This window comes from Magnolia sinica, chromosome 7, assembly GCF_029962835.1.
Source record: "Magnolia sinica isolate HGM2019 chromosome 7, MsV1, whole genome shotgun sequence".
In the NCBI taxonomy this organism is placed as follows: Eukaryota; Viridiplantae; Streptophyta; class Magnoliopsida; order Magnoliales; family Magnoliaceae; genus Magnolia; species Magnolia sinica.
In genome coordinates, this window is record NC_080579.1 from 44303054 (window position 1) to 44328071 (window position 25018).

General features: G+C 39.9%; 1 protein-coding gene across 1 annotated transcript; it reads right to left on the reverse strand.

Annotated features, from left to right (window-relative positions):
* Positions 1-479: 479 nt before the first annotated feature.
* LOC131251315 (14-3-3-like protein) lies at positions 480-24756 on the reverse strand. Its single transcript, XM_058251965.1, has 5 exons — positions 24602-24756; positions 20575-21092; positions 20346-20468; positions 3803-3919; positions 480-749 (listed from the first exon to the last, which is right to left on the reverse strand). The coding sequence occupies exons 2-5, from the start codon at positions 21058-21060 to the stop codon at positions 690-692; spliced, it is 786 nt and encodes a 261-aa protein (XP_058107948.1). The 5' UTR covers positions 21061-21092; positions 24602-24756; the 3' UTR covers positions 480-689.
* Between the last annotated feature and the right edge of the window lie 262 nt (positions 24757-25018).

Consider the following 25018-nt stretch of genomic DNA (forward strand, 5'->3'; position numbering starts at 1 on the left):
AGCTACGGTTGCTGAGCAAGACATCCACTTAGTCCCAAAGTAGAGAAACAGGAATGTGGGGTTCTACCATTTCCTCTATCCAAGCTTAAACCTAGTTGGACGACAACGGGAAGGACAGGCTTGTCTTTAGCATGTACAAAGAGACAAATCTATGCTGCTTTGTTGGCTGGTTTTGAAACAAGTCCATTCATTTGTCAACTTCATCTGGTCACTTTGTTTTATTGTTTCTGCCAAAAGTCCTCTTCCAGCTAGCCCAACTTCTGGGCAAGGGATCCATGCACTGGAGCCTACCTGATGGATGGCTCATACATTTATCATACGCACCACACTGGAAAGTATACGGGCTGCGCACTATACAAGCCAGTTGCATATCCCCAGGGCAATGAAGTCTTCCCTATTACTCGATAGCAACACTGATAGAGTTGTCATTTTGCCAATAAATCACGAACTTTTTGATGTTGCATTGCATCACAAAACTATGGATAAAAACGATTTCCTTATCAATAAGTCTTTGATATGCTTTAAATCCACACAGAAGTTCACCCCCATGCCAACAGTGCTAACTTATAGATCTTGCAACAACCCAAATCAAATCTATATGCTAAAACTACAGTGGAAGTACAAAGGTTCATCTGCATAGCAAGCCCCGCATTTGTTTACCTTTTGTACAAGGCCAGATGATTTCTTAATCACTGCCCCTCTCCTGATTCTTGTTTTGGAGCCTCCTTAATCTCATCACCAGCATCCTCCTAATAACAAAAATAACCGTGTCAAAAAGATTAAGCTGTGGAAGAAAGCAGATAGAAAAAGCCCACCCACCATCATCATCACACAGTACAAATGTTTTTTTTTTTCTTTTTTTCTACACTCCGCCTCATTGGTGAACTATGTCAACATTCACCGCCCAGATAATTGTGAATTTTGTCATTATTAACAGTGCATAAAAATCTTATGAAGAATTCTTTTTCCTTTTTTTTTAAAGAGAAAATCATATAAAGAATTGGCAACTAGGATCATCATATCGATCTCATATTTGGAATATGGCCCATAAAATAGGTAAGACGATAGGTCGAATGTTCCGGATCCATGAACAAATACACAGATTGTGGGGTGGTAATGGGGCACATCACACTTTGGTGGTGTATCCAATCTGGACAGTGCTGTAGATGGACAACTTTCTTGAATGGATGGACCACTTTCTTCAATGGATCATAGCTTGGATTATCCAAACTGTTCACTAAATCACATAAGATTTTGGAAACAAACAAGGGTCCAGGAAAAGTCTGTCACTCACAAGTTTTATGGCATCTCACAAGTTTGGGACTAACCCTTATCCAAGAGGCCAACCATATAGTGCACAGTCTGGATGGATGAACACATCAATAATAACATGGTTCAACAATGTGGTCAACACCAGTAAGACTAAATAGACATGCGCACACACTCATAGACAGGTCTCACACACAACTATGGATGATAGTGTTATCTTCCTATAGATCATGATTGTATGACATGCAACCACTCCCACAAGTTGGCCCCAACATGAAGATTACCAAGCACGGAAATCAGGTCAATCCACCAACCAGGTTGGCCACATGACATCAGGTGATACCAGCGTTGTCCATTGCTTTCTATGGTGTGGCCCACTTGATGAGTGGAATTCCCTGAATTTTGCACTAAGTTCTTCATGGTGCAGCTAAACTTTCAGACAGGTTTATGTTGTGCAAACTTAACACGTTCAACATTTTGGTGCTTTGGATGATAACACTAGCACACTTAACACGTGGGCCCCAACATGAAGATTACCCAGCACAGAAATCAGGTACATGCACCAATCAGGTTGAACACATAATTCAGGCAAAATGGGCATTTTCATTGTTTTCTATGGAGTGGCCCACCTGATGAATGGAATGCGCTGATTTTTGCACTATGTTCGTCATTGTGCAGCTCACCTTTCAGACAGGTCATATGTTGTGCACACTTGATACATTTAAATTTTGGTGCTTTGGATGATGCACACTGGTACACTTAACAAGTTGGACCCAACAAGAATATTACCTGGCACAAAAATTAGGTCTATCCATATATGGATGTTGTCCATGGTTTTTTATGGTGTGGCGCACTTGATGAGTGGAATGCCCTAATTTTTGCACTAGGCTCTTCATGTGCAGGCTTTCGGACAGGTTGTATGTTGTGCACACTTAACACGTTTAAATTTTGGTGCTTTGGATGATAGCATTATCACCCAACTAATGTTTGAGACTCCATATAAGGGGGATGCTAATCTCCCTGCTTCATGGGGACGATGTCCCATTTTTTAGGGTTATATGAGAGGCCTAATAAAAAATGCAGGGCCATTGATTCATTCACACAACTAGGGGAAGTATGCGAGAGGCCCAATTATCATCTTATCCATCATGTTTGTATGACATTGAACTGCTCCAACAAGTTGGCTCCAACATGAAGATTACCTAGCACAAAAATCAGGCCAATCCACCGATCAGGTGGGCCACACACATGCTTCAGGCAATATGGGCGTTGTCCATTGTTTTCTATTGTGTGGCCCACTTGATGATTAGAATGCCATAATTTTTGCACTATCTTCTTCATGGTGCAGCTAACCATTCATACAGGATGAATGTTGTGCACACCTAACACGCTCACATTTTGGTGCTCTAGACGGTAGCAAGATCATGCAACCAGTGTTCAAGACCACATATAAGGAGAATGCTAACCTCCCAGTTCATGGGGACAACATTTTTTTACTGGTTATATTGGAGGCCCAATCACCAATCCAGGACCATTGATAATTCAGACCACTAGGGGTAGGCTATGGTACAAAAGTCAGGCCAATCGGATAATACTAACCATCCAATGGATGACATGAAAAATGGATAGTTTGGTCATGGGCAACAGAGACTATGAACCGTGCCATTAGGAGTGAGTGGGTACAAGTTGAAGGCTCTGAAAGGGCAAGGGGAAGGCCCAAAAGTACATGGATGTAGTGAGAAAATATTTGATGACCTGTGGTCTAACTGAAGGTATGGCCCTTGATAGAGTAGAATGGCAGATCAGGATTCACATAGCCGACCCGAAGTAATTGGGATAAGGCTTGGATGATGATCATCATCAGCATCCTAAAACATCCATTTGATAGGTCCTACATGAATTTCTTATGATTCCAAATAAGCACTTGGGTTTGCTGATGCTAACCATTCAGTCTATGACTCAAATGGTGGTTGTAAAAACTGATCCACATTCGAAGGGTTAGGATCATAAAATCCACATAATTTTTTCACCATGGATTGCTCCCAATGGAATTAATGACCAAACAGTCCAGATTGATGACTAGCCATGCTACTTGCCACTTAAAAGCTTTGGGGATGTTACCAACGTCCCCACGAACACGAAGGTTGGAACACATGCATGCGCATACTTGCAAATGCATGCACACAGAATGACTTTTTAATGTACCCAGGGGCACCAACTCATGTTCTTTCCCACTTTTTTTTTTTTTAATGATAGGTAAGATCAGATCAAGTTGAAACATACCCTCTCTAGCATTGAGCTATGGGCTTGAAGCAGGAATCTATAAGCATTTCAAGATTTGAAGTTTCAGAAGTCCATTTTGAAATGTGTGCTTTCCAAAATAAAGTTTTCAGAAGTCCATTTTAAATGTGAGCTAAGATTATGGCAGGAGATGTGTGTTTGTGTGTCAAACAGATTAGTGTGTGTGTGTGTGTGTGTGTGTCTGAGAGAGAGAGAGAGAGAGAGAGAGAGAGAGAGAGAGAGAGAGAGAGACCGTAATGTCAGAGGTCCAGAGTGTCAAATTGTCACGGAGAAGCTGCATAATCAATGTGCTATCCTTATAAGATTCCTCGCCCAAAGTGTCCAGCTCCGAAATAGCCTCATCGAAGGCCTGGAAGACAACCATGAGTATCATGAGAAAAGAATACACAAAGATTTTATTTTTTTAATCAAGAATAATACTCAACAAGGAGTTTTTCAGGGGTGAACTAGAAGTTCAATTGTTGTATGTTCCAAACTACGAAACAAAGATATGTACAGAAGAAACTAGCCTCAGCCCAGGTCCGCAGCAAATTTGGCTTTGAATAGTCAGCCATTCCGTAACATGAAAGAAATCAATTCGAAAATAGTTTACAAACCTCTTGGGAAACCAACATTTGATGGTGATTCATCCACCAATACCAATTATCTTGATCAGTAATATGCATTCAAGTTCCCCAGAAGATGTTGTAAAAAAATTCACAAGAGCAACAGTGCAACAAACAACCATGAGGAAGAAAATTGAAACATTAACACCCTTAAGAAACAAAATAAGAAAGCAGGCACAAGCAAGAGCAAAGATTTAGTAAATTGTGTTTGTTGGATACAGGTACCAAAAACCATTTTGAGCTTATCCAAAATTGGGAGTCCTTGCTGCATAAATCACTTTTACAGAAATGGTGATGACAATGGACCCATGCCCAGAACCCAGGCCTAAGACCAATACCAAGGCCAGGCCCATAACTTTCTTGCAGGCCCAAGTGCCCATGGTCTATTCTCAAAATGTATAAGAAGGTAAAATGTTCACTTATCATCCACAAACGGATGGCCAGACAGAAATGGTGAACCAGATCCTGGGAAACCTACTTCGATGCTATAGTGGGGGATTGTTTCTCCACGTGGCATTTTATTCTTCCACCGCGGAGTGCCTATAATTGCTAGGTCAATCTTACGATAAAATGATAGCCACATGAGATTGCCAATGGGATCAAACCTAGGCAGCCAATAGATTCAATTCCTTTATCCGCGACTACTCGAACAAATAAAGATGCTGATGGATTTACTAACCACATTAATGATATTCATTACAAGTTTGATGGAAGATTGTTCTGAACACGGAAAACTACAAAGAGAAGGCTGAGTAAGAGATTTCCAACTGGGACATGCCACAAGATCCATTCAAAACAAACCGGGCTTTGCAGCATTCTCAAGAAGTTTGGGAGAAATGTTTATCTGCTAGAGCTTCTACCAAAGGTACGATTCGGCCCATCTTCAATGTCAAAAATCTCATTGCTAACTTCGGACATCATATGGATTTTAGACCAGAAGATCATGACATTTGACTGCCTCCAACGCCTAAGCAGAATGATGACAAGATTTGAGGATGTGCATGATGACCATTTAGTAGTTTGCATCTCTAGGAACTAGATTAAAACCATGAGAATGCGAAAACAACAGCTCTTTAATTTCACGTATCCTGAAAAACAAAAATGCTTCCGAGGGCATTGCTTACCATCGACACCAGAGCAATTGCACTCTAGAGTCTCTACAATGACAATTCTTTCAAGGGATCCAAAAGCGTTAATGGACAGCTGCAAAACAGTTATATTCGCTTCCAAATATGTACAATTTGGATCACTAAACCCAGAGGGGACCCTAAGAATACAAGCTCGGTATCACCAAGGTCGTCTATCACAAATCCACCCATACTAGATGGACCTAGGTTTCATAACAAACATCCATCCACATCATTCATATCAGCCTGATACGGCCCCATATCGCATATTGTCTCGTGCAGATATGGACACAATACGACCATATTGGCCGATATGATACCGATATTCAGATCTATCATATCGGGCAATATGGTCATATTGTATCCATATCTGCACGAGACAATATGTGATATGGGGCCGTATCAGGCTGATATGAAAAAACTAAACCGTATCAGCCTATCAGCCGATACGCCTATAAAAACCCAATTTTTATTTTTTATTTTTATTTTTTCAAAGTTTCAGTCGTCTCCTCTCTTCTTCTTCTTCTTCTTCTTCTTTCATTTAAAGCATAGAGGAAGCTTAAATTTCATTTTCAGCTAGATCTAGACCTATTTTGGGATCAAAACCAGTGATCTGAATGGGATTTGACAAATCGAAGCGAAGTGGACCATTATAGGAAAAATCAGAAAGAAGAGTAAAACCTTCACTTTCTTTTTGATATTTTTATCTTCTTTTTGTTGTATTTCAATATAATGGGCCCTAATTCACCAAATCATCCTTGCTTTGTTTTAATTTAGGGCCCATTTAGTTGACTTTCAACAAGTCAAACTGACAGACAACATTCTCATCAAAGAATGGTCCAATACACCATCATTGCATGTCCAATATATATATATATATATATATATATATATATATATAGAGAGAGAGAGAGAGAGAGAGAGAGAGAGATTCTTGGATATCTTATTATTCTTTTTTCTTCCCTGATATTTTCCTTAATTCTTTGGTCTTTTTTTTTTTTTTTTTTTTTTTTTGTTACCGATACAAGCCGATATAGTCCCAATACGAACCGATACAAATACACAATGCCAGTATTGTGTCGTTTTTTGGCCGGACCGATACGCCCCTCGATACCAATATTCAGAACCATGATCCACATTGAGCTTCAACCACCCTTAGGAGAAGAAGTCCATTAAACCATCACTTTAGGTGGCTTCCTAGAGTTGTTCAACACATCACTCTAATTGCTATCCAACTCAACGACAGAGATCCCCTTAAGTTCTTTCAACACCAGGCCCCATTCCGTGTGGAATAAAAAAAATTCTCAATGAGGAATCAACTCATAGGGCCCTATCTTCAAACAAATTTCACCAAACATAGGAAGCGTTAAAAGAAAACACTGTTGTCCGAGAATGGAAGTATCTATTTTTTTCTTCACCACGCAACAGTCCCCATTGCGGTTCTTCACTAATCTACATCAATGCAAACAGAGGCTCACTAATCTAAATCAACGCAAACAGAGGCTCACTAACCTCTGAACCTGGTTCATCAGCCCATGAATGCTAGACAAATACTAACTTTTACTATTAAATGACACAAATTTATCAACGAGTATTAAAAAACCAAAATTATTTTTAAAAATTCTTCAAAACTCCATATTTATCAAACTCAACAATGGCCAATGCAACATGCACCATACAAAAAAAAAAAAAAAAAAAAAACAAAACAAAACAAAACAAAACAAAAAACCAAAAAACCAAAAAAACAAAAAAAGTTTTATACATCAAAATGTATTTACAAGTTTTTAAAATTCATCCAGGGTGCTTGGGTCCAATAAAAAGAGATATTTGCAAAAATAACTACAATGATCATGTCAACTGGGTTTTCTTGGACTATATGCTTAGCAGATTGGGCAGTGGTGCCAAATGGAGATTGTGGATGAAGAAGTGTGTGACCTCGATCAAATTCTCAGTCCTGGTAAATAGATCACTGAACGGTTTCTTTCCAGCTTCTAGGGTTCTTCTCCAAGGCGACCCTTTGTCTCCTTATCTGTGGTAGTCATGGAAGCTTTTAGCAAATTGCTTGAGATATTTGTAGAGATTGGGCTGCTGGAAGGTTTTGGGGTAGATAATTCCAATTTTCAGATTTCGCATCTTCAGTATGTAGATGATACGTTGCTTTTTTGGACAGAAAACGAGTGGAAGTGCACAACCCTCGGTCCATTTTAGTGTTTCGAGGTGGTATTGGGTTTAAAGGTGAATATCAGGAAAAGCGAGATTCTAGGTGTCAGGTTATCTAAAGAAGATTTGCAAATCTTCGCATCGATTATTGGATGCAAGGAAGGCTCTTTTCCATCTACTTATCTACGGCTTCCTGTAACAACCCATACATTTTAGTACTCGGTTGTTACCATGAAGACCTAATTTAGCATAAACACATATCTAACTTATTTAAATGTTCACCTTCATTCTAGCTTGATTTGACCATTGGGAGTAATCTTCGTCCATAGATCAAGTCATCCATCAATTGATTTTCAAGATGAACCATCACATCATCATTTGTAACAAAAATTGGATAATCTGTTCACAAGACCTCATTTCTAAAATCCCAACCTAGACAAAACTTAGTGTGACACCCTATTGGGTAGAATGAACTGTCCTTTGTCAATCTTGAGACTTGAATCACAAGATCCACCATCCATCAGTCCATAATGTTTAGTCAATCAAAAATCCCCATTTGAATGTATTAGATTTTTTATTCAATTCAGTATTAACCGTCAGATTCCATGAAATCTTCAAAGATCATCTGATATTGTCATTTAGATGCATAAATCGAGAATTATGGTCCACCTTAGTTCTGGATCAGCCTCATTTTAGGACCCATGGCCCAAAACGGGTAGACTAAATGGATGAATGGAGTGGATCTTAGAAAACATCACTGTGGACCCCACTTTAGATATGGGATGTACACTAGCGAGTATACAACCGTTGCACACTGAACCTCAACACCCGGTCAAACCGGGTTTGACCCAGAGAAACTCGAAAAGGAGAGGCTTCCCTCTTCTTTCTCTTGTTTTCCCGCCGCAACGAACCCAACCGTCCATTTGAATTGTGGCCCACCTCCAACTCCTACTCGAATGATCTGAACCATCCATCTTGATGTGCTGACAGCTTCGACCAAACCCTAACTCGTTCTGTTGTTTGAAATGCACGTGTGTGCACACAACAGCAGGCACAAATCAAGCTATTCGTGCGGAGTTTTCCGAAAATGGAAACTTCGTTGTAGTTGTGCTGGAAATCTTGGGAGATTTTTCCCTTACATCTCAACCGTCCACCTTGACAAATCCTAACCTCACAACCTAGCCGTTTTAGGGTTTTCATATGCCAAAGGAAAGTGCACGGAAAAAAATTTCCGTTGTGGTGTGTTGGCTTGATCCCATTCGTTCATAAGCGTCTAGAAATTCCCTTGGAGCATCCTAGACGTTGGTTCTATGGCATCGGAAAGTGTCTCTCATGTCAGTTGTGCTCTTGCAGGAAATATCGTGGTCTTGCACGAAAACTCGCCTACGGCTAAAATTCTCACGCATCACCAAGATTTAGTGATATTTCTCTACGACGTGGGCCCCACAAGGTCTCTGTGGCCCATCTGGACCATCCAAAGTATTAGATCCAAAGGTCAACCACCTGATTCGGTTTTGCCATTAATGGGGTGGTCGATCATCATCTCCGTTTGATCAAGAAACCCACTTACTTGTATTGCGGCCCATTGGTTGATCAAAGCCACTCGTATGGTAGGCCAGGGTGCCAGTAAATCATCTATGTAAAATAATTGATTCTGTGCAGTCGTTGTGTCATGATTTTGGATTCCTTTCAACAGGAGTTCTCGAGCCTTCCTCAAATTAGCAAGTAACTAATCGCTTGATTAATTAGTTCCGAATCCTCTAGAAGATAATTAGTGGAGTTTATTTTAGGCTACTTTTTAGGGTGACCTTTCCAAAAATAGAAAAATCAAGAGAAAGGGTGAGCGTCGTTTCTGTCTACCACACTGAGTCTCGAGTTGAGCCGAGTCGTGGTCCGAGTCGAGGCTTGGGTCTGGTTCGGGTCGTTGGACTTCCAAAAATAAGAAAGAGGGAGAGAGATCATAGGAGCAGGAAGTTAGAAGAAGAGAAAGGAAGGAGTCAAGGCTGGGATCTTCTGGTCGGCCTGACTGACTCGCTAGGAAGTCAAGGTTTCGAGTTAATTTTAGTTGGATTGGAGTCGAGGTGTGTGTTGGTCAAGCCCAGGTTCTTCTAAACGCTCTAGAAGAAATGAAAGAAAGATTTTGAAAGGGGAAACTAGGTTTAGTCGAGTCTCACTATCGAACTCGACTCGAGGATGTCCGAGTTCCTCGACTCGATGACCTGTGTTTTGGCATGTTCTGAGCTGGTCTGGGTGTCCAGTATGGAGATGAAAGAAATAGAAGCAAAAGGAAGGAGAAATAAGAAGAGAATTAGAAAGAGAGAGGGGAAGTCATTGTTTCATCTCAACCGGGTTGCACCAGCTCTAAGTCAACTCAGCGAGTTGCGCTCTGAGTTCAGCTCTCTGGTGGATGTGATTTTGGGAGAAAAGAAGAGGAAGATGAGGGAAAGAGAGAGGGAGACTCTGCCGAGTTTAGGCGAGTCGACTCGGTGACCGATCGGGTCAAGATCTTGGTCGGTCTGGTTCAAGCATGATTTCAAGCCAACAGGCCAGGTTCGGGTCAAGTTGCACCAGCGATAGTTTGGTTTTAGCATGTCGCAAGGAGCAGTTTAAATCGAGTTGTGTTGAGCCAGGTCGACTTGGCAAACTATTAGGTGTGCTCGGGTAAACCTTGGTGAGTTGTTGTATCAACTATTATTATTTTTATTACTTGATCAACATTATTAATAAAAATATTATTATTATTATTATTATTGATATTGTTATTGTCGATTATTATTAAATTAGTATTTTCTTGTAATAATTAATGGTAGGATTATTAATATCAGACAATAATATTAAATTTATTATCAGTATTATTGTATTTTAATTACTATTGTTAATATTATCAATATTATTATTGTTAGTAGAAATTACCATTATCAATATCATTACTATTATTCTATGGTCGAATATTATTATTAGTTATTATAACTATTATTGGTGGTTATTATAATAATAGTTATTATTTACTGATTTTTGTTGCCTATTACCTTATTATTATTGTTATAATTGTTATTAATGATTACTAATATTAATTACTATTATTATTATTTTTATACCATTAATGTTCATTGTTATTATTCGATTATTATTTTTGGTAATTATTAATAATGTTATCAATTGCACATCAATTAGAGTGTGAATCTTAAAATCGAAGCCTAGACCCAGATTGCAGGATGAAACCCTAAATATACGTGATCTAAACCTTAAGCTTTGATCCTAACCGTATAAATTTCGTAACGTTATAATCTAACCGCTCAAAGTGTTCTAATCAAGGTGTCCCGTATCGGTATCGGTTGGCGTAACGGTGCCCTCCGAAACCGATACGGATACGGTGACGTAACGGCCCGTAACGGCGCAAATTTATTTTTTTTTGCCAAAAAAATATGAAAAAATATGGATTAAATCTGGAATATTCTAAGCATTCCAAATATGCATTCATTTATAAATTGGAACATGTTTATGGTGGTGTAACGGTCCACTCTTTGGTGAGAAGTTGTATCGGATTGTCTGATGAATTTATGAACCAGATAACCTGAATTTGACTACAAAATTCATATATTTATTTTTTAAAATATCTAATTTATATACTTAACGATTTGATATCATTTCCCCCAATAGTTCTTTAAAAAAATGAAATTAAATTCAGGTAGATGGCGTTGCCAATTTGGGGCTGACTTGGAGGACTAATCCATGCCCCAAATCAGCCTCAAATTCATGCAATTTATTGGAATTATCCCACTTATGAATTGGTGGACATTTATTGGATAGTGAATCATGAAAAAAAAAAAATCAAAAGGCCCTATTTTAAAAAATAAGCGTCCACAAATTAACAATTAAACTATTCAAACAATTTGATTTTGGCATTATGAGTTAGCAATTACAGTTCATAATTTAATTGGTAAATTTTAAGTTAATACGTGTCTTGTGTACAATTTTTTAAGGGCTCAAATTAGATAGGACTTGGATTGTGAAGTGTAGCACACGAGTGTCAAAGTTTTTTGGGCCCCACCCGTGATGAATGTGTTATATCCACACCGTCCATCTATTTTGCCAAATAATTTTAGGGCATGATCCCAAAAATGAGGCAGATCCAAAGCTCAGGTGGACCACACCATAAGAAACAACAATAATTAAACGTCCACCAGTAAAAATTTATTAGGGGCTACAAAAGTTTTAGATCAAGCTGACATGTGTGTTTTCCCTTCATCCATGTCAGTGTGACCCTATTAATAGGTAAGATGGAAAATAAACAATACAGTGGACCCTAAGAAATTTTTAATGGTGAGCATTCTATAACCACTGTTTCCTATGATGTGGTCCACCTGAGATTTGGATCTTACTAATTTTTTGGATCATGACTTAAAATGATGTGGCAAAATGGATGGACGGCATGGATAAAATACATATATCATGGTGGGGCCCATGTGGCATGTGTACCATTTATTAAGTTGTCCGTTAAAAGGGTGTCGCGTACCCAGTCCATTCATTTGACGTCAGCAACTCCTATGGGCCTGATCATGAGGTATGTGTTATATCTAAACCGTCCATTCATTTGACGAGCTCGACTTAAGGATTGACACGAAAAATAATACAGATCTAATTATCAAGTGGACCACACTGCAAAAGCAGTGGGGGATTGAACGTCTACCGTTGAAACCCTTTTTGGGATCACAGATGTTTTGGATCAATATAAAATTTGTTTTTCCTCTTCATTCAAGTCTTTTTGACCTTACGAACAGATTGGATGGAAAATAAACGTTACGGTGGGCCCTACGAATTGTTTAACGGTGAAAATCATTATCTCCACTGTTATTTTTGGTGCGATCCAGACGATCTTTGGATATGATTCATTTTTTGAGTAATGCTTTAAAATGATCTCTAAAATTAGATGAACGGTGTCGATATAATAAATACATCACTGTGGAGCCCATGTAACTTTGATCTCCTTTGAACCGTTCGTACAATTCGGAGCTCGAGGAGTGTCAGCGCTTGTCTTAGCATGACACGTACCTACAGCAGCTACATAGCTGGTGTGTGGTACACCAGCAAATCTGCTTCCCATTTTATTTCCGGCGCCAAATGAAAAAAGAGGAAAAGAAGAGGGAAACCTAAAAAAGAAAGAGGGAAAGAAGGGGGGGGGGGGGGGAGAGAGAGAGAGAGAGAGAGGGAAGAAGAAGGAGGCCACAGCCGCAGCCGCAGTAGTCCAGAAGAAGAAGAGGAAGAAGAAGAAGGAGAAGAAGAAGAAGAAGAAGAAAGAAAAAAGGAAAAAAAAAAAGGTACGTTTTTTTTTTCCCCTTTTTCTTTAGCCCGTAACGGCCGTTACGGTCACAAAATCGGGGAGGGGGGGGTACCCGTTTCGACCCCGTATCACGTAACGGTGTCGACCGTTACCGTTATGGCCGATACGTAACCGATTTGGGACACCCTGGTACTAATTTTGTTAGATTTTGATCCTAAAGTGTGTACAACTAACTATAGCATCATTGGGAGATGAACCGGCTCTTGATAGGTGAGGATCATCTTTCAAGCTTTCCTACATTATGATAATTAATTTATTTCTATCACTTACTCAATACAGTATTCAGTGGAATGAATGATAAATATTAGTTCCTATTTGAATAACTCTTTATCTAGGATTGATGCTTAGATTTCAATTCAAATATTCTAATATGTTATGGATCTCAAATTTCTCTATTCTGGTCTAACATGTGTATTTGATATCGATGTTGTATGTTGTTTTGATTGCAGCTTGTTTTGCCACTCGGAGATTACTGGATGGTTTTTTTGGAGTTCCTCGAACCAGTGGCCATTTATGAAATAGATTAAATAGAAATTGGATTGTAGACTTACTATCTCGTGGATCATTTGTGCCTATGTGGCTTTTGGGTCAACCCCTTTTTGTCGTATCCTTGAATAGACTTTTTGCCCAATGTAACTTTTGTTAGATTATTTCTGTATAAACTTGCGATGGTAAGTTCTACTTGTTGTATCATGATAGACCACTAGTTGTAAAGGTTACCATTAACATCATATTTATTGAAGTCTCATGAGTTAGGCATGGTGGTATGGAACGCTATGCCTGAGCTGTCGACTTATGCTGGGTGGCTAGCCCCCCATAGTGAACTTAAGCTTTCTCAATACGGCTGCTAGTAAATTGGACTAATAATGGTTGATTTAATGATGTATTTCATGGCATACGGGCGATATTAGGTGGCTAATCTGGATATTGTAGTAGCACATACCCTTTCTCAAGATATTTTCGCTAGCTCCCAAAGCACTGTCAATTGACCCAATTTGTGTGAGCTAGTCACTTGAGCCCGTACTTGTTGTACTTTCGTTGGTGACTAACCAGTTGAGATTAGATGTGGGTTTTGCCCCACTCGTGGGTTTTTGACCTAATTGTCAGCTAAATGAGCATCCTCATGTTGATGTGCATATGCATACATCCATGCATTTAAATAAGATTGCATTGTGAATTATTTTGTATGATTCTTATTTTAAAACTATCATTGGTTAATGTGATTGATTGTATAATCTCACTTGTTATTATCATTATAAATGGTTCAATGTATACCTATCTTGGGAAACTATGTTTAACTATTGTGATGGTTTGGTAAATCTTGAGGGGTATACCTCACTAGGATAGCCATTGACGCGCTATCAAACCATATTCAATGGTGCAAGATACGTAGGTGATGTGGAGGTTGGTGCTCATATGGAGCATGAGGAGCTAGATGATGATGCAGGACATGAAAATGAAATATCATATGGGAGATTTCAGGCTTAAGATCACGTTAGTTCAGAAATAATTACACAAATTCCATATCCCACATGAAAGTCCAAACATTCAATTAAGGAGAATCTATGCAGGTCCAGGCCTACACATGATAGGGCTGGATCAATAAAAATTATGAACCAAACGATACTCAAAGATACGAAATAATCATCCACATATGCATATTAATCAGTCCATAATCCAAGGGATTCAGAAATTCCAATTCAGGGAACCCTAAAGTGGCATAAAATTAGAGATTTGAGTAATTTAGGATTAGGTTTAAGGATTTTGGGTGAAAGCGGAGTGAAAGAGAAGAGAGAGACGAACCAGAGAAGTACCGCACGCGTGGACAACAATAGTGGCCCAGACGCACGTGCATGTGATCCCGGCCGCACGTGTGTGGGGGCCACTATTCAAAAAAAAAAGGCCACCTTGGCCCTGGTCAGCCAGGGATGGACTTCAAAACCCACAAATCTCAGCTCGATCCGATGTACGGTTTGTGCGTGGTGCTCCGCCGAAGTTTCAGCCCTCCTATAGGGCCAGATTCTGAAATTCTAATGTAAGGAGGAGAATTGCTACAATAGATGATTGATTCGAAGTGTAGATAATGGGGTAAGATGAGAAGGGATGGTAGAAGATGGGTAGTAGAAATGGCGATGGATGGGGGCGAATCGGGATAGATGTGGCTTTGCACCATGGTAGTTAACCCTTCGATGAAGGGAGGACTTCACACCCAATTAGGCTTCACAACTCAGAGAGTAGGAAAACACAGAATTTTTATTAATCTTCAATCTATTAAAAAAAAGCTACAAGGGGTGTCTAGTTATAAGAAAACCTTATACCCCAAAACTCGCGCCATGTGCGCAACCTATTACTTGGCGATGAGGTAAACCAAAATAAAAACTAATCAAAGAAATCTAGAGCATCCATGATGTTCTAAATAACATTAATAAGCAAAACTTAAAATATGAAATCAATCTGACTAATAGGCCACAATCATGAGATCCCATGACGGGCTTTTCTTGACTAACGGGCCCACTCTTTTGAATCAAAACTTCGTCTTCTAGGTAGGAGGCCCTCCTTGGACGTCGTCATCAATCCAGATCGACGGTGGGGCCCTCCTTCTGGCGTACGTGCGTAGGGGGGGCGTGAGTGCGCGTGTGCGCGTGATGTCCCCATCAGATGATCTTGCGGCTCTAAATTCTAGATTTCGTTCATATTGATTTTGTATTTTCCTGTATTAATAATACTTGAGTCATTGGTTTGTATAAGCCCTATGGGCAGCCACTTGTATATCTTATGTATCTGGAATGTATATCTATCTTATTGAACAAAAATGGTGATATTGTTCCTCCATTGATCAAGAATTTCGATCCTTGGAAGTATTATGATCATCCAATAAGAAGGGTTTCAATTTATTCAAATGAACGATTTGAACACCTATTGATTCTAACAACTGATTGCAGAGTTTATCATTCAGGCCTTTCAATTCATAGATGTGGATCTCGGACCTATGAATGGGGATATTCCCGATACTCACAAAGAAAAAAGTGACTTAGAAAAAAAAGAGAAGTGACTTGGACAAAAAGAGAAGTGACTTAGACAAAAAGAAACGAAGTGACTTAGACAAATCTTGTTTGTCGATAACCTCGGACCAATCAATCGAATACTGATTAATAAGTAATCAATCGAACACTACTTGAAAACGGTGCTTCTGTTCAGAAACAAAATGTTCCTAGAAATTCTTGCTCCCATTGGACCATTTGTATCTATATGCATCAGGATCCCGATTCATGGATCTCTCAGTTCGAGAAATAAGAGGATCAAACCATTTCTTCCGACTCTTTTTCAAATTCGATAAATGTCAGTTGATCATATATTTTATTATAGTTAGATGATTCAGAGTATCATTTCCGATTTGATCCCTTTGAATTCCATATTTGAAGTTGCGATCGGATCTATTCATTAAAAAGAATCGATTCGATACATTTCTTGTGTACCCATAGGTGCTATATTGGATTTGAATCAAATTTCAGATCAATCTATATTGATTGACCGCCTCCATTATGTTGTTGCTAGCAAATACCACTATTTTTGGTTTTGGATCTTCCAAATCATACCCGCAGGAAATCCGGACTTATTTTTTTCTGATCCTTCGATAAAAAGATTCATTCTCTTCATCAAAAATAGGAGGTAGAACCCATAAAGATTTCTTTTTCGATTCATCCCTGGAGTTGAATACCTCATTCAAGAATTTTTTTTGATCCAATCCGTAGGAATCAATAGAAAAGGCAAATCCCTAATGATACACCAGATCCGGCTCGGTTATTGATAGAGTGAATAGATCTGCCATTTCTTGAAATCTCTCTTCTGATTCAAAATCGTAGTGTAACGTGTATCCCCCTTTGTTCCGGTCATGGAATAGATGAAATAAATCCAAAATTGGATTTTTATTCAATGCTCGATTTGTCTTTCTTCCGTTGCGATGCTCACTCTTAAGATGAAAATATATATATTTGGTGAAATGTGGGTTATCTTTAAAGGTTAACACTCAGGATTTTGGAAAACAAGTACTAAACTCTGAGTTAAGAAATCCCAAGCGTTACACTTCCTTTGTGTATTCGAAGACCGGCTAAGGCCATGTGGGATAGAGTATTGAACGATGGGAGTGGAAAATGTCCAATTGGAAATCCCAATGCCTATCTTTGGGAGGGAGAATTACTATGATCAAAGGGTCAATGTCGAATCTTCTGGTTTACTTCATGTCTCTTTTTAAATGCTCCAAAGCGGTGCTCAACAGTCTAGAGAAATTAAGGCGGAACTTGAATGATACAGGAGAGAAGCATAAATTTCATCTTTTGAAATGGGAAGAGGTTTGTAAACCGATTGTCCAAGGAGGAGCAGGCTATAGGGTCTTAGAGAAGATAAACCTTGCATTATTAAGGAAATGGGTTTGGAGGTTTAGGGTAGAGGCGGATGCTAGGTGGAGGGTGGTGATAGTGAAATACGGGATGGATGAAAGGGGATGGTGGACCAAATATCATCTCAGCTTTATCGTGATTCTTATTTGTGGAAGTCGGTGGCAGCTCTAAAGAATCGGGTATGGGAAGAGATAGGTTTTCAGTTGGGGGATGGTTTGGGAGGACAAATGGTTGGAGGATTCGAAATTTTGTGACGAGTGAAATTTACGACATCTTTTTCTTTGACATTTCACAACGCGATCACATGTCGAATGAAATCATCAGCTCAGCTTTATCGTGATTCTTATTTGTGGAAGTCAGTGGCGGCTCTTAAGAATCAAGTATGGGAAGGGATAGGTTTTCAGTTGGGGTATGGTTTAGGAGGACAAATGGTTGGGGGATTTGAAACTTTGTGACGAGGCCCCGGGGATTTATGACATCTTTTTCTTTGACATTTCACAGCGCGATCGCATGTCGAATGAAATCATCATCTCAACTTTATCGTGATTCTTATTTGTGGAAATCGGTGGCTGCTCTTAAGAATCGGGTATGGGAAGGGATAGATTTTCAGTTGGGGTATGGTTTGGAAGGACAAATGGTTGGGGGGCCCCCAAATAGAATAAACCTTGTTGATGAAGAAATTGAAGATTTGGTTCGGTTACTTTGAATGCTAGATAAGGAGTCTCCGTCATTAGCAATCACAGACTTGCTTAGTCAGAACAAAGAAAAATCGGATATCTTCTTGGTGAAATCTTTCTATAGGATGGTAAGTAGTGATTTCATAGGCGAAGGGAATTGTCCGACGAAATTTGTATGGGACTATGGAGCTCCATTAAAGGTGGCGGCTTTTGCTTGGCTAGTGGGGCACAATAAGGTTCTTACCCTTACAACCTTTGCAAAAGGAACTTCTCTCCCGACCGTCTACCTTCTTTGCTACCAAGATGCAAAATCGGTGGATCATCTATTCATCCATTGTTCTATGGCGAGAGAAGTTTGGAATGGCTTTTTCAGGCTCTTTGAAGTGGAATGGGTTTCCCTGCACTCTATAGATTCTTTCCTTTTATCTTGGCACAGTGATGGTTGTCAGAAGAGAGGGACAACAATTTGGAGATCATGTATGCTAGCGGGTTTTTGGAGTCTTTGGCGAGAAAGGAATGGTCGTTGCTTCAGGAATAGAAAGGGGTTAGCTGTTATCATTTTTGGTAAGAAACAAATCCCAGGTTATGGAATGGGCCTCGACTTCAAATGTCGTGACCCAATTTCCAATTTCTTGGCAGTTGTTGTAATTACGTCATATATTTGTTTTTTCCTCTTTTGGTTTTAATAATATTGTTAATGTTCAAATAAAAATAGCAAGTGAGCCAAATGCATGTTTGACACTATTTGACCAGCACCAAATTGCGCTTTCACACAGGTTTCTGTTCTGAATTGTAGAAAACCCACTCAAAAGCCTGTCAATGGACAGTCCACCAAACAATCTTGGAATGGAAAGTGTGCCTAAATGCAGGTCGTGGGATACTTTACACAATGACTATTTTCAACAATAGCAATATAAATATATTAACTTCCAAATGCACCATAAACAGTGCATTTCTTTTCCACAGGAAAACACAAACCAAGGCAAATACACTCTACGAACGAAAAAACAGCGATCCAATTTGGGTGGAAACAAGCACAAAAATGCACCTTAGGAACGTGGAATGGCTAGATTTTGTGGCTTCTGACAACGCATGATAATCATGGTGTGTTGTAAAGGCCGTTACGAGGCCGTAAAGGCCGTTACGTAAAGGTAACGGTGGCAATCATTACACGTTACAGGGTCGTACCAGCTGTAACAGCCGTTATGGAATAAAAAATGACCCATAATTGCCGTTAACGGCACGTTACATCCCCTATAAAGGCCATAATAACCCTGTAATGGTCTATCACGGGACATATAGGTTTTTCATACTTTTTAATCAACATTACGGGCAGATACAGGTTTTTCTAGGTTTTTTCAATAAATAAACAAAATAAAAAAGAGAGACCATAACAGTCATTACGGGGCCGTAACAGCCGTTATGCCCCGTATCGTAAAGGTAATGGTGGTGGCCGTTACGGCAACCGTTACTGTTACGGAACACCTTGATTATAATGGCACACCTATCGAAGTCCTAAGTGCCTAGTACTAGGTCGAGTTTTGCAAAATCAGTATCAAATGAAAAAAGAAGGGGGAGAGAGAGAGAGAGAGAGAGAGAGAGAGAGAGAGCGAGACGATATGATAATTCCTCTCTGGAGGTTTCCATTTTATAAATATGATCCTCCCATCATAAGGTAAATAACTAGAAATATAATTTCCAAAATTATATTCGATTTATGATAACACAGCATCAAGAATTGGTTTCCTCATTAAAAGATGAATAATGAAAAACCTGGAAATGTCTTGAAGTGAGAATGACGCTTCTAAATCTTTTATTGTTTGATAAACATCTTTCTACTGTATACACATGCGAGTGGACTAGCATTCTGTACAGAGACTTTTGCAGTTCTTGGTGTGTGCAAACAATGTTATGTAAAAAGTGTATCAAGCTAAAAATCAAATGCATAAACTAGCAGCAGCACCTCTTTGCAGGTGACCCACAGATGCAATTCCAGCTTAGCGAATCACACTTCAATGGTGCTAAAGATATAAGACCAGACAGGTCACAGTCACAATACCACTAGAGAAAAGATACTAGTGCATGCAGGTTAAAATTCCGACTTTCAGTTACCTAGACATCAGTGCTGCCACAACTAATACAACTAAGATGAGCCACACCTAGTTGATCAAGAACTTAATTTACATGGTCTCACTTTGTTATATATCCTCACTGAACACAGAGTGTGGCTTGTTCTAAATAGACAGGGCATGGGCTTGCTCAGTTGTGTTGCAACAAGTACCGAGGGACTTGTTCCATCCAGGCATTGCTACCTCATTTCTGAGTAGGGCTTGCAAATCGTCTCATCTAGGGCCAATAAAGAGTCGACCTCATATTGGACCGCTAAACTATGAGTAGCTGTGAAATAACCAAAAGGAAGCAAGATAGATCCAGACACTGACTAACTTACAATCAGAGAAAGAACAAACCTGCTTCGCAAGATTGCAAGCACGATCTGGTGAATTCAGAATTTCATAATAAAACACTGAAAAGTTAAGTGCAAGCCCCAGCCTTATAGGATGAGTTGGAGGCAGTTCTGTGAGAGCAATATCCTACACAACAAAATTAAAAAATAAAAACAGAAAAATAAATCAAAAGGAGAAAAAAAAAAACCATGTGACAGTAAAAACACAATGAAACCATCGTGCATTGAACCACCTGAGCAGATTTATAAGCCAACAATGTGCTCTCCGCAGCCTCTTTTCTCTCAGCACCAGTCTTAAACTCAGCGAGATACCTATGATAATCACCCTTCATCTTAAGGTAAAAAACCTTGGACTCTGCAGCAGTGGACGATGGGATAAGATGGGATTCGAGGAGACCCAAGATTCCATCACAGATCTTGCTGAGCTCTGTCTCGATCTTCCCCCTGTATTCCTTGATCATCGCCACATGATCTTCATTCCCACGGCTCTCTTCCTTCTGCTCAATGGAGGAAATAATCCTCCAGGAAGCCCGTCTGGCTCCAATAACATTCTTGTAAGCTACAGAAAGCAGGTTCCGCTCTTCAACAGTAAGCTCTTCGACGTCAACCATCTTGGCAACATTCTCCATGAATTCGACCATTTCTTCATAGCGCTCAGCTTGCTCGGCCAATTTGGCCATGTATACATTTTCCTCCCGAGACGATTCAGCTGGAGACATGATGTTTCTAGTGCAAATCTAACCCACAGTTACTGCAGGGGGGAAGATAGCACAAGTATAAATAATTAAGACCTTGATCTGCCAAAAAAAAAAAATCCCAACAAAGGAAAGAGAAAATATGACAAGAGCCTTGCTAAGGCCTACTTATGGGGAGAGGATTTCGAATCCTACTCATTCCAAGGCACGTTTGTGCAAGACCCAGGCCATTCACCACGAGGCCCCATCATTTATGCCCATATGCAGAAAATCAGGCCCCTGCTCTCAACAGATGTGTCACACATGTATGTCATATGTGGAACTTCTGTCGAATTTTGATTGACTGAACAGGCTGATTTTTTACCACGATGCAGGCATGAGGCCCATCTGATTGACTGAACAGGCAATTTTTGGTCCATCATGCATACATGGTGTGGCCAACCAGATGACCAACCCAAGTCCTGCACACATACCCCAAATATGCCCATCATATTTCTCATCTGCAAGTAGAACACCAGCCCACAACCTATTATATGTGGAACACCAGCCCACAACCTATTATATGTGTTCGAGTGTACAAATAACACATTTCTCATTTGCTTGACCCATTCAGAATGGGCCACAACTATACAGATTCCATCACGGCTTTTTGTTTCCCATGCTAACTGAGCCCAACCAGTGTTTTAAATAGCGGTAGCGTGATGTGCAGCGCTCAGCCCTCTGTAGCGTGTAGCGTAAGTTACATGATACTTCTATTTTTTTAATTTAAACATAGGACAAATATAATAAATAGTGGAAAAAAGGAAAAAAAATATAAAAATGCCTAAAAGATGATTCATTTGATCAATTATAAGCATGTTCAAACAAGTTATTAGTTATCATTTATCAAAACCCAATCCACATATATAAACCAAATCAAATAATTATCACATCAACAACTTTCTAAGCAAACCACTTTAATTAATGATGTCTAATTGAAACCACAAGTCACAATTATGAAAAGAAATAAAAATCCCATAGGTTAAAAGTATCAAGTACAATACAAGTGTCACATTCCTCAACATTTAGATACAAAGAAAACATAAAAATTAAAAAAATTACATTGTAGCATACGCTACATAGTTGTAGCGTACGCTACGACCCCTGTAGCGTATATTTAAGCTATTTAGGACGCTACGTAGCGTACGCTATGCGCATTATTTGAAACACTGAGCCCAACTGAATGCCAACACCACATTAAAGGTGTCAGCTGCTCAGCCACAGCTTTTTTGTTTTATTTTTGTTTCACATGCTAACTAAACTCGACTAAGCACTACACCACATTAAAGGTGTCAGTTGCTCATCATTTGTTGGGTGAATTTCCTAGGGTTAGGATCTTCTCTCCTTCAATGGCCTGCCTATAAATCCACTTTTTTTTTCTTTTTTTCTTTTTTGAGAAGTAATGAGTCCAAGAGATCTCAGGTAAAGGAAATTTGTAAGAAATCCAAGTCTAAAATCATTTCTTTTCAGGAAACAAAAGCTTCGTCCTTTTCTAGTTCGCTGTTGAATGAAGTATGGGGGGTGAGGTCCAAGGATTTTGTTTCTTTGGATGCTGTGGGATCATCAAGGAGCATTGTGGCTGCTTGGGACTTGTCAATTTGGAAAAAGGAAGATTGTTGGATTGGAAACTTTTCTGTTTCCATTGTTCTGTCCGACATATCTTCTAGGTTTAATGAACCTACACTGCAGTGTATGGCCCTAGTAAAGCTCCAAGCATATCTAATTTTAGGGTGGAGCTCCAATCGGTAGCAGGTAGTTGGTCTTTACCATGGTACGTTGGGGGGATTTCACTGTTGTCCGATTCTGCCGTGAAAAAATCGAATGGCACAAGAACAACTAGAAGTATACGGGACTTCGGCGATCTTATTCAACACCTAGAATTTATTGATATTCCCATGTATGGAGCTAAATTCACATGGTCGAATGGCAGGAGTAATCTGACGCTCTCACGCCTGGATAGGTTCCTCGTAAATCTGGATTGGATGGCCAGATTCCAGCTCACGCATTGCATTGCGCTTCCAAAGCCAGTTTCCGACCACAGGCCTATTTTACTCCAAGTTGATAGTGACAGTTGGGGCCCCAACCTTTCGTTTTGAGGTAAGCTGGTTGGAGGTGGAAGGGTTTAAGGATCTTGTGCAAGATTGATGGCAGTCCTTTCAGGTTACGGGCAGGGTTGGCTCAAGGCTCCACAAGAAGTTAAAGCTCTTGAAGGAGAAATTGAAGGTCTAGAGAAGGGACGCCTTGGGAGCTACGGAGTACGAGAGAGCTAGTCTGCTGGAGGATTTTAACGCTATTGATTTGGAGGAGGAAGGGAAAGCCTTATTCGAGGAAGATCAAGCGAAGCAGTTAGCAACCCTCATGGAATATTCTAAGCTACTTAGGGAAGAGGAAATTAAATGGAAGCAAAGGTCAAAAGAACACACTTCTTCCATAACATGGTGTCGGCTAGAGCTAGAAGAAATAGAATATCCTCCCTTGTTATCAATGGCACCAGAATTGAGAAAAAAGGAAAAGGTCTGCGGAGAAGTTACTTTCGAAAGAACAATGGCGTAGACGGAGATTAGACTATCTCCCATTCGACTCTCTGTCCAAACTCCAAGCCAAGGATTTGGAAAGGCCGATCTTGGAAGTTGAAAGATCCAGGACATTTACCAGGATGGTCGCAACATGAACATGCACTGGCCCAAAACATCTTGCTGGTCCACTCATCGGGTGGTCAATCATGTACATTCGATACAGATGGTTGGTCATTTCTTTCCAAACTGTCCATTTTTATCAAGCACATGTGGTCAATTTGCTGAATGGAACTGCCTGATTTTTGTGCCAGGTGCATTGTTCAAGGTAGGCATTATGAATGGCCAGGATCTCACACATACTTGCTAGAGTGGCACATTTTTCATCCATCCCTGCGACAATCAACTTAACAATTCAATAGTGACAAAGGAACCGAGGACATGGAGCTCAAGAAAGGAATTACAGGATCCGGGTGCATCATGGAGTGAACAGTGTGCTGATCCACCACGTAGATGCCAGGGTCCATGGTCCAGTCATCTATTCAAATGATCTGGTTCGCCCCACCATAGAAGGGATTTTTTTTTTTCTTCTCTTTTTCTTTTTTCTTTCTTTTTTTATTGAAGGATAGACCATAGAAAGGGATGCCGAAAACAAGAAGAAGAAGAAAAATCACAGACTGGATGATCCTAACTATCTGATATATGGCTTTTTCCTCTGAACCAGTTTGATATACTTCCTCTTAGCCATCTATTGGTAGGACATCAATCGAAGGGCTAGAATTTCCCAGCATAAGAAAGTGCATCCCCATCAGGACAGATCACACCATATCGACGATGAGGATCAGAAAGCATGTTCCCGCTCGTACGAAATGGTGAATCGGGATATTGCCATCCACGTCCTGATGCAACAGGACCTACAGTTCCCACACCACAGATGAAAAATCGAAAAACAAGAATGAAAATGACATGGTTTTCTCTATCAACGAGATGGAGATCCAAAGAGAAAGATGTACCTTTCTTCTTCACCTTCACCTTGGTTTTAGGAACGGAGAGAAATGCTCGGCCGATTCCTCCCTCTTCTCTCTCTCTCGAGAAAGACAGAAACCCAACCCAAGAAAAACAAACGCAGATGGGAGGAGGGGCTCCCGAGGAGGAGCTGGGCCCTTAAAATGCTCGCCCAATATCAGTCAATTGTCCAATAAGAGGAAGACACGTGTGCATGACACCCTGAGCTTTCCTTGGATCCTTTTTAAGGCTTCAGCGAATCGAGCGCGACATTAGCGCTGACGGTCAAGTCAAGCGTCTTTGCCAAAATGTGGCAACCGGTGGTTTATCTGATGCACTAGCTATCTACGATCATCTTATCTACACGTGCATACAAGTTCTCTTGAGTAATTGGCATCCACTCATTTTAATCTGGACCGTTCAAA

Coding starts and splice junctions, on each gene's coding strand:
- LOC131251315 (XM_058251965.1), bottom strand. CDS start 21,060: ATGTCTCCAGCTGAATCGTCTCGGGAGGAAAATGTATACATGGCCAAA. Junction 20,469..20,574: donor TGGCTTATAAATCTGCTCAG/GTGGTTCAATGC, acceptor TTTGTTGTGTAG/GATATTGCTCTCACAGAACT. Junction 750..3,802: donor TCTGGACCTCTGACATTACG/GTCTCTCTCTCT, acceptor TTTTGTTATTAG/GAGGATGCTGGTGATGAGAT.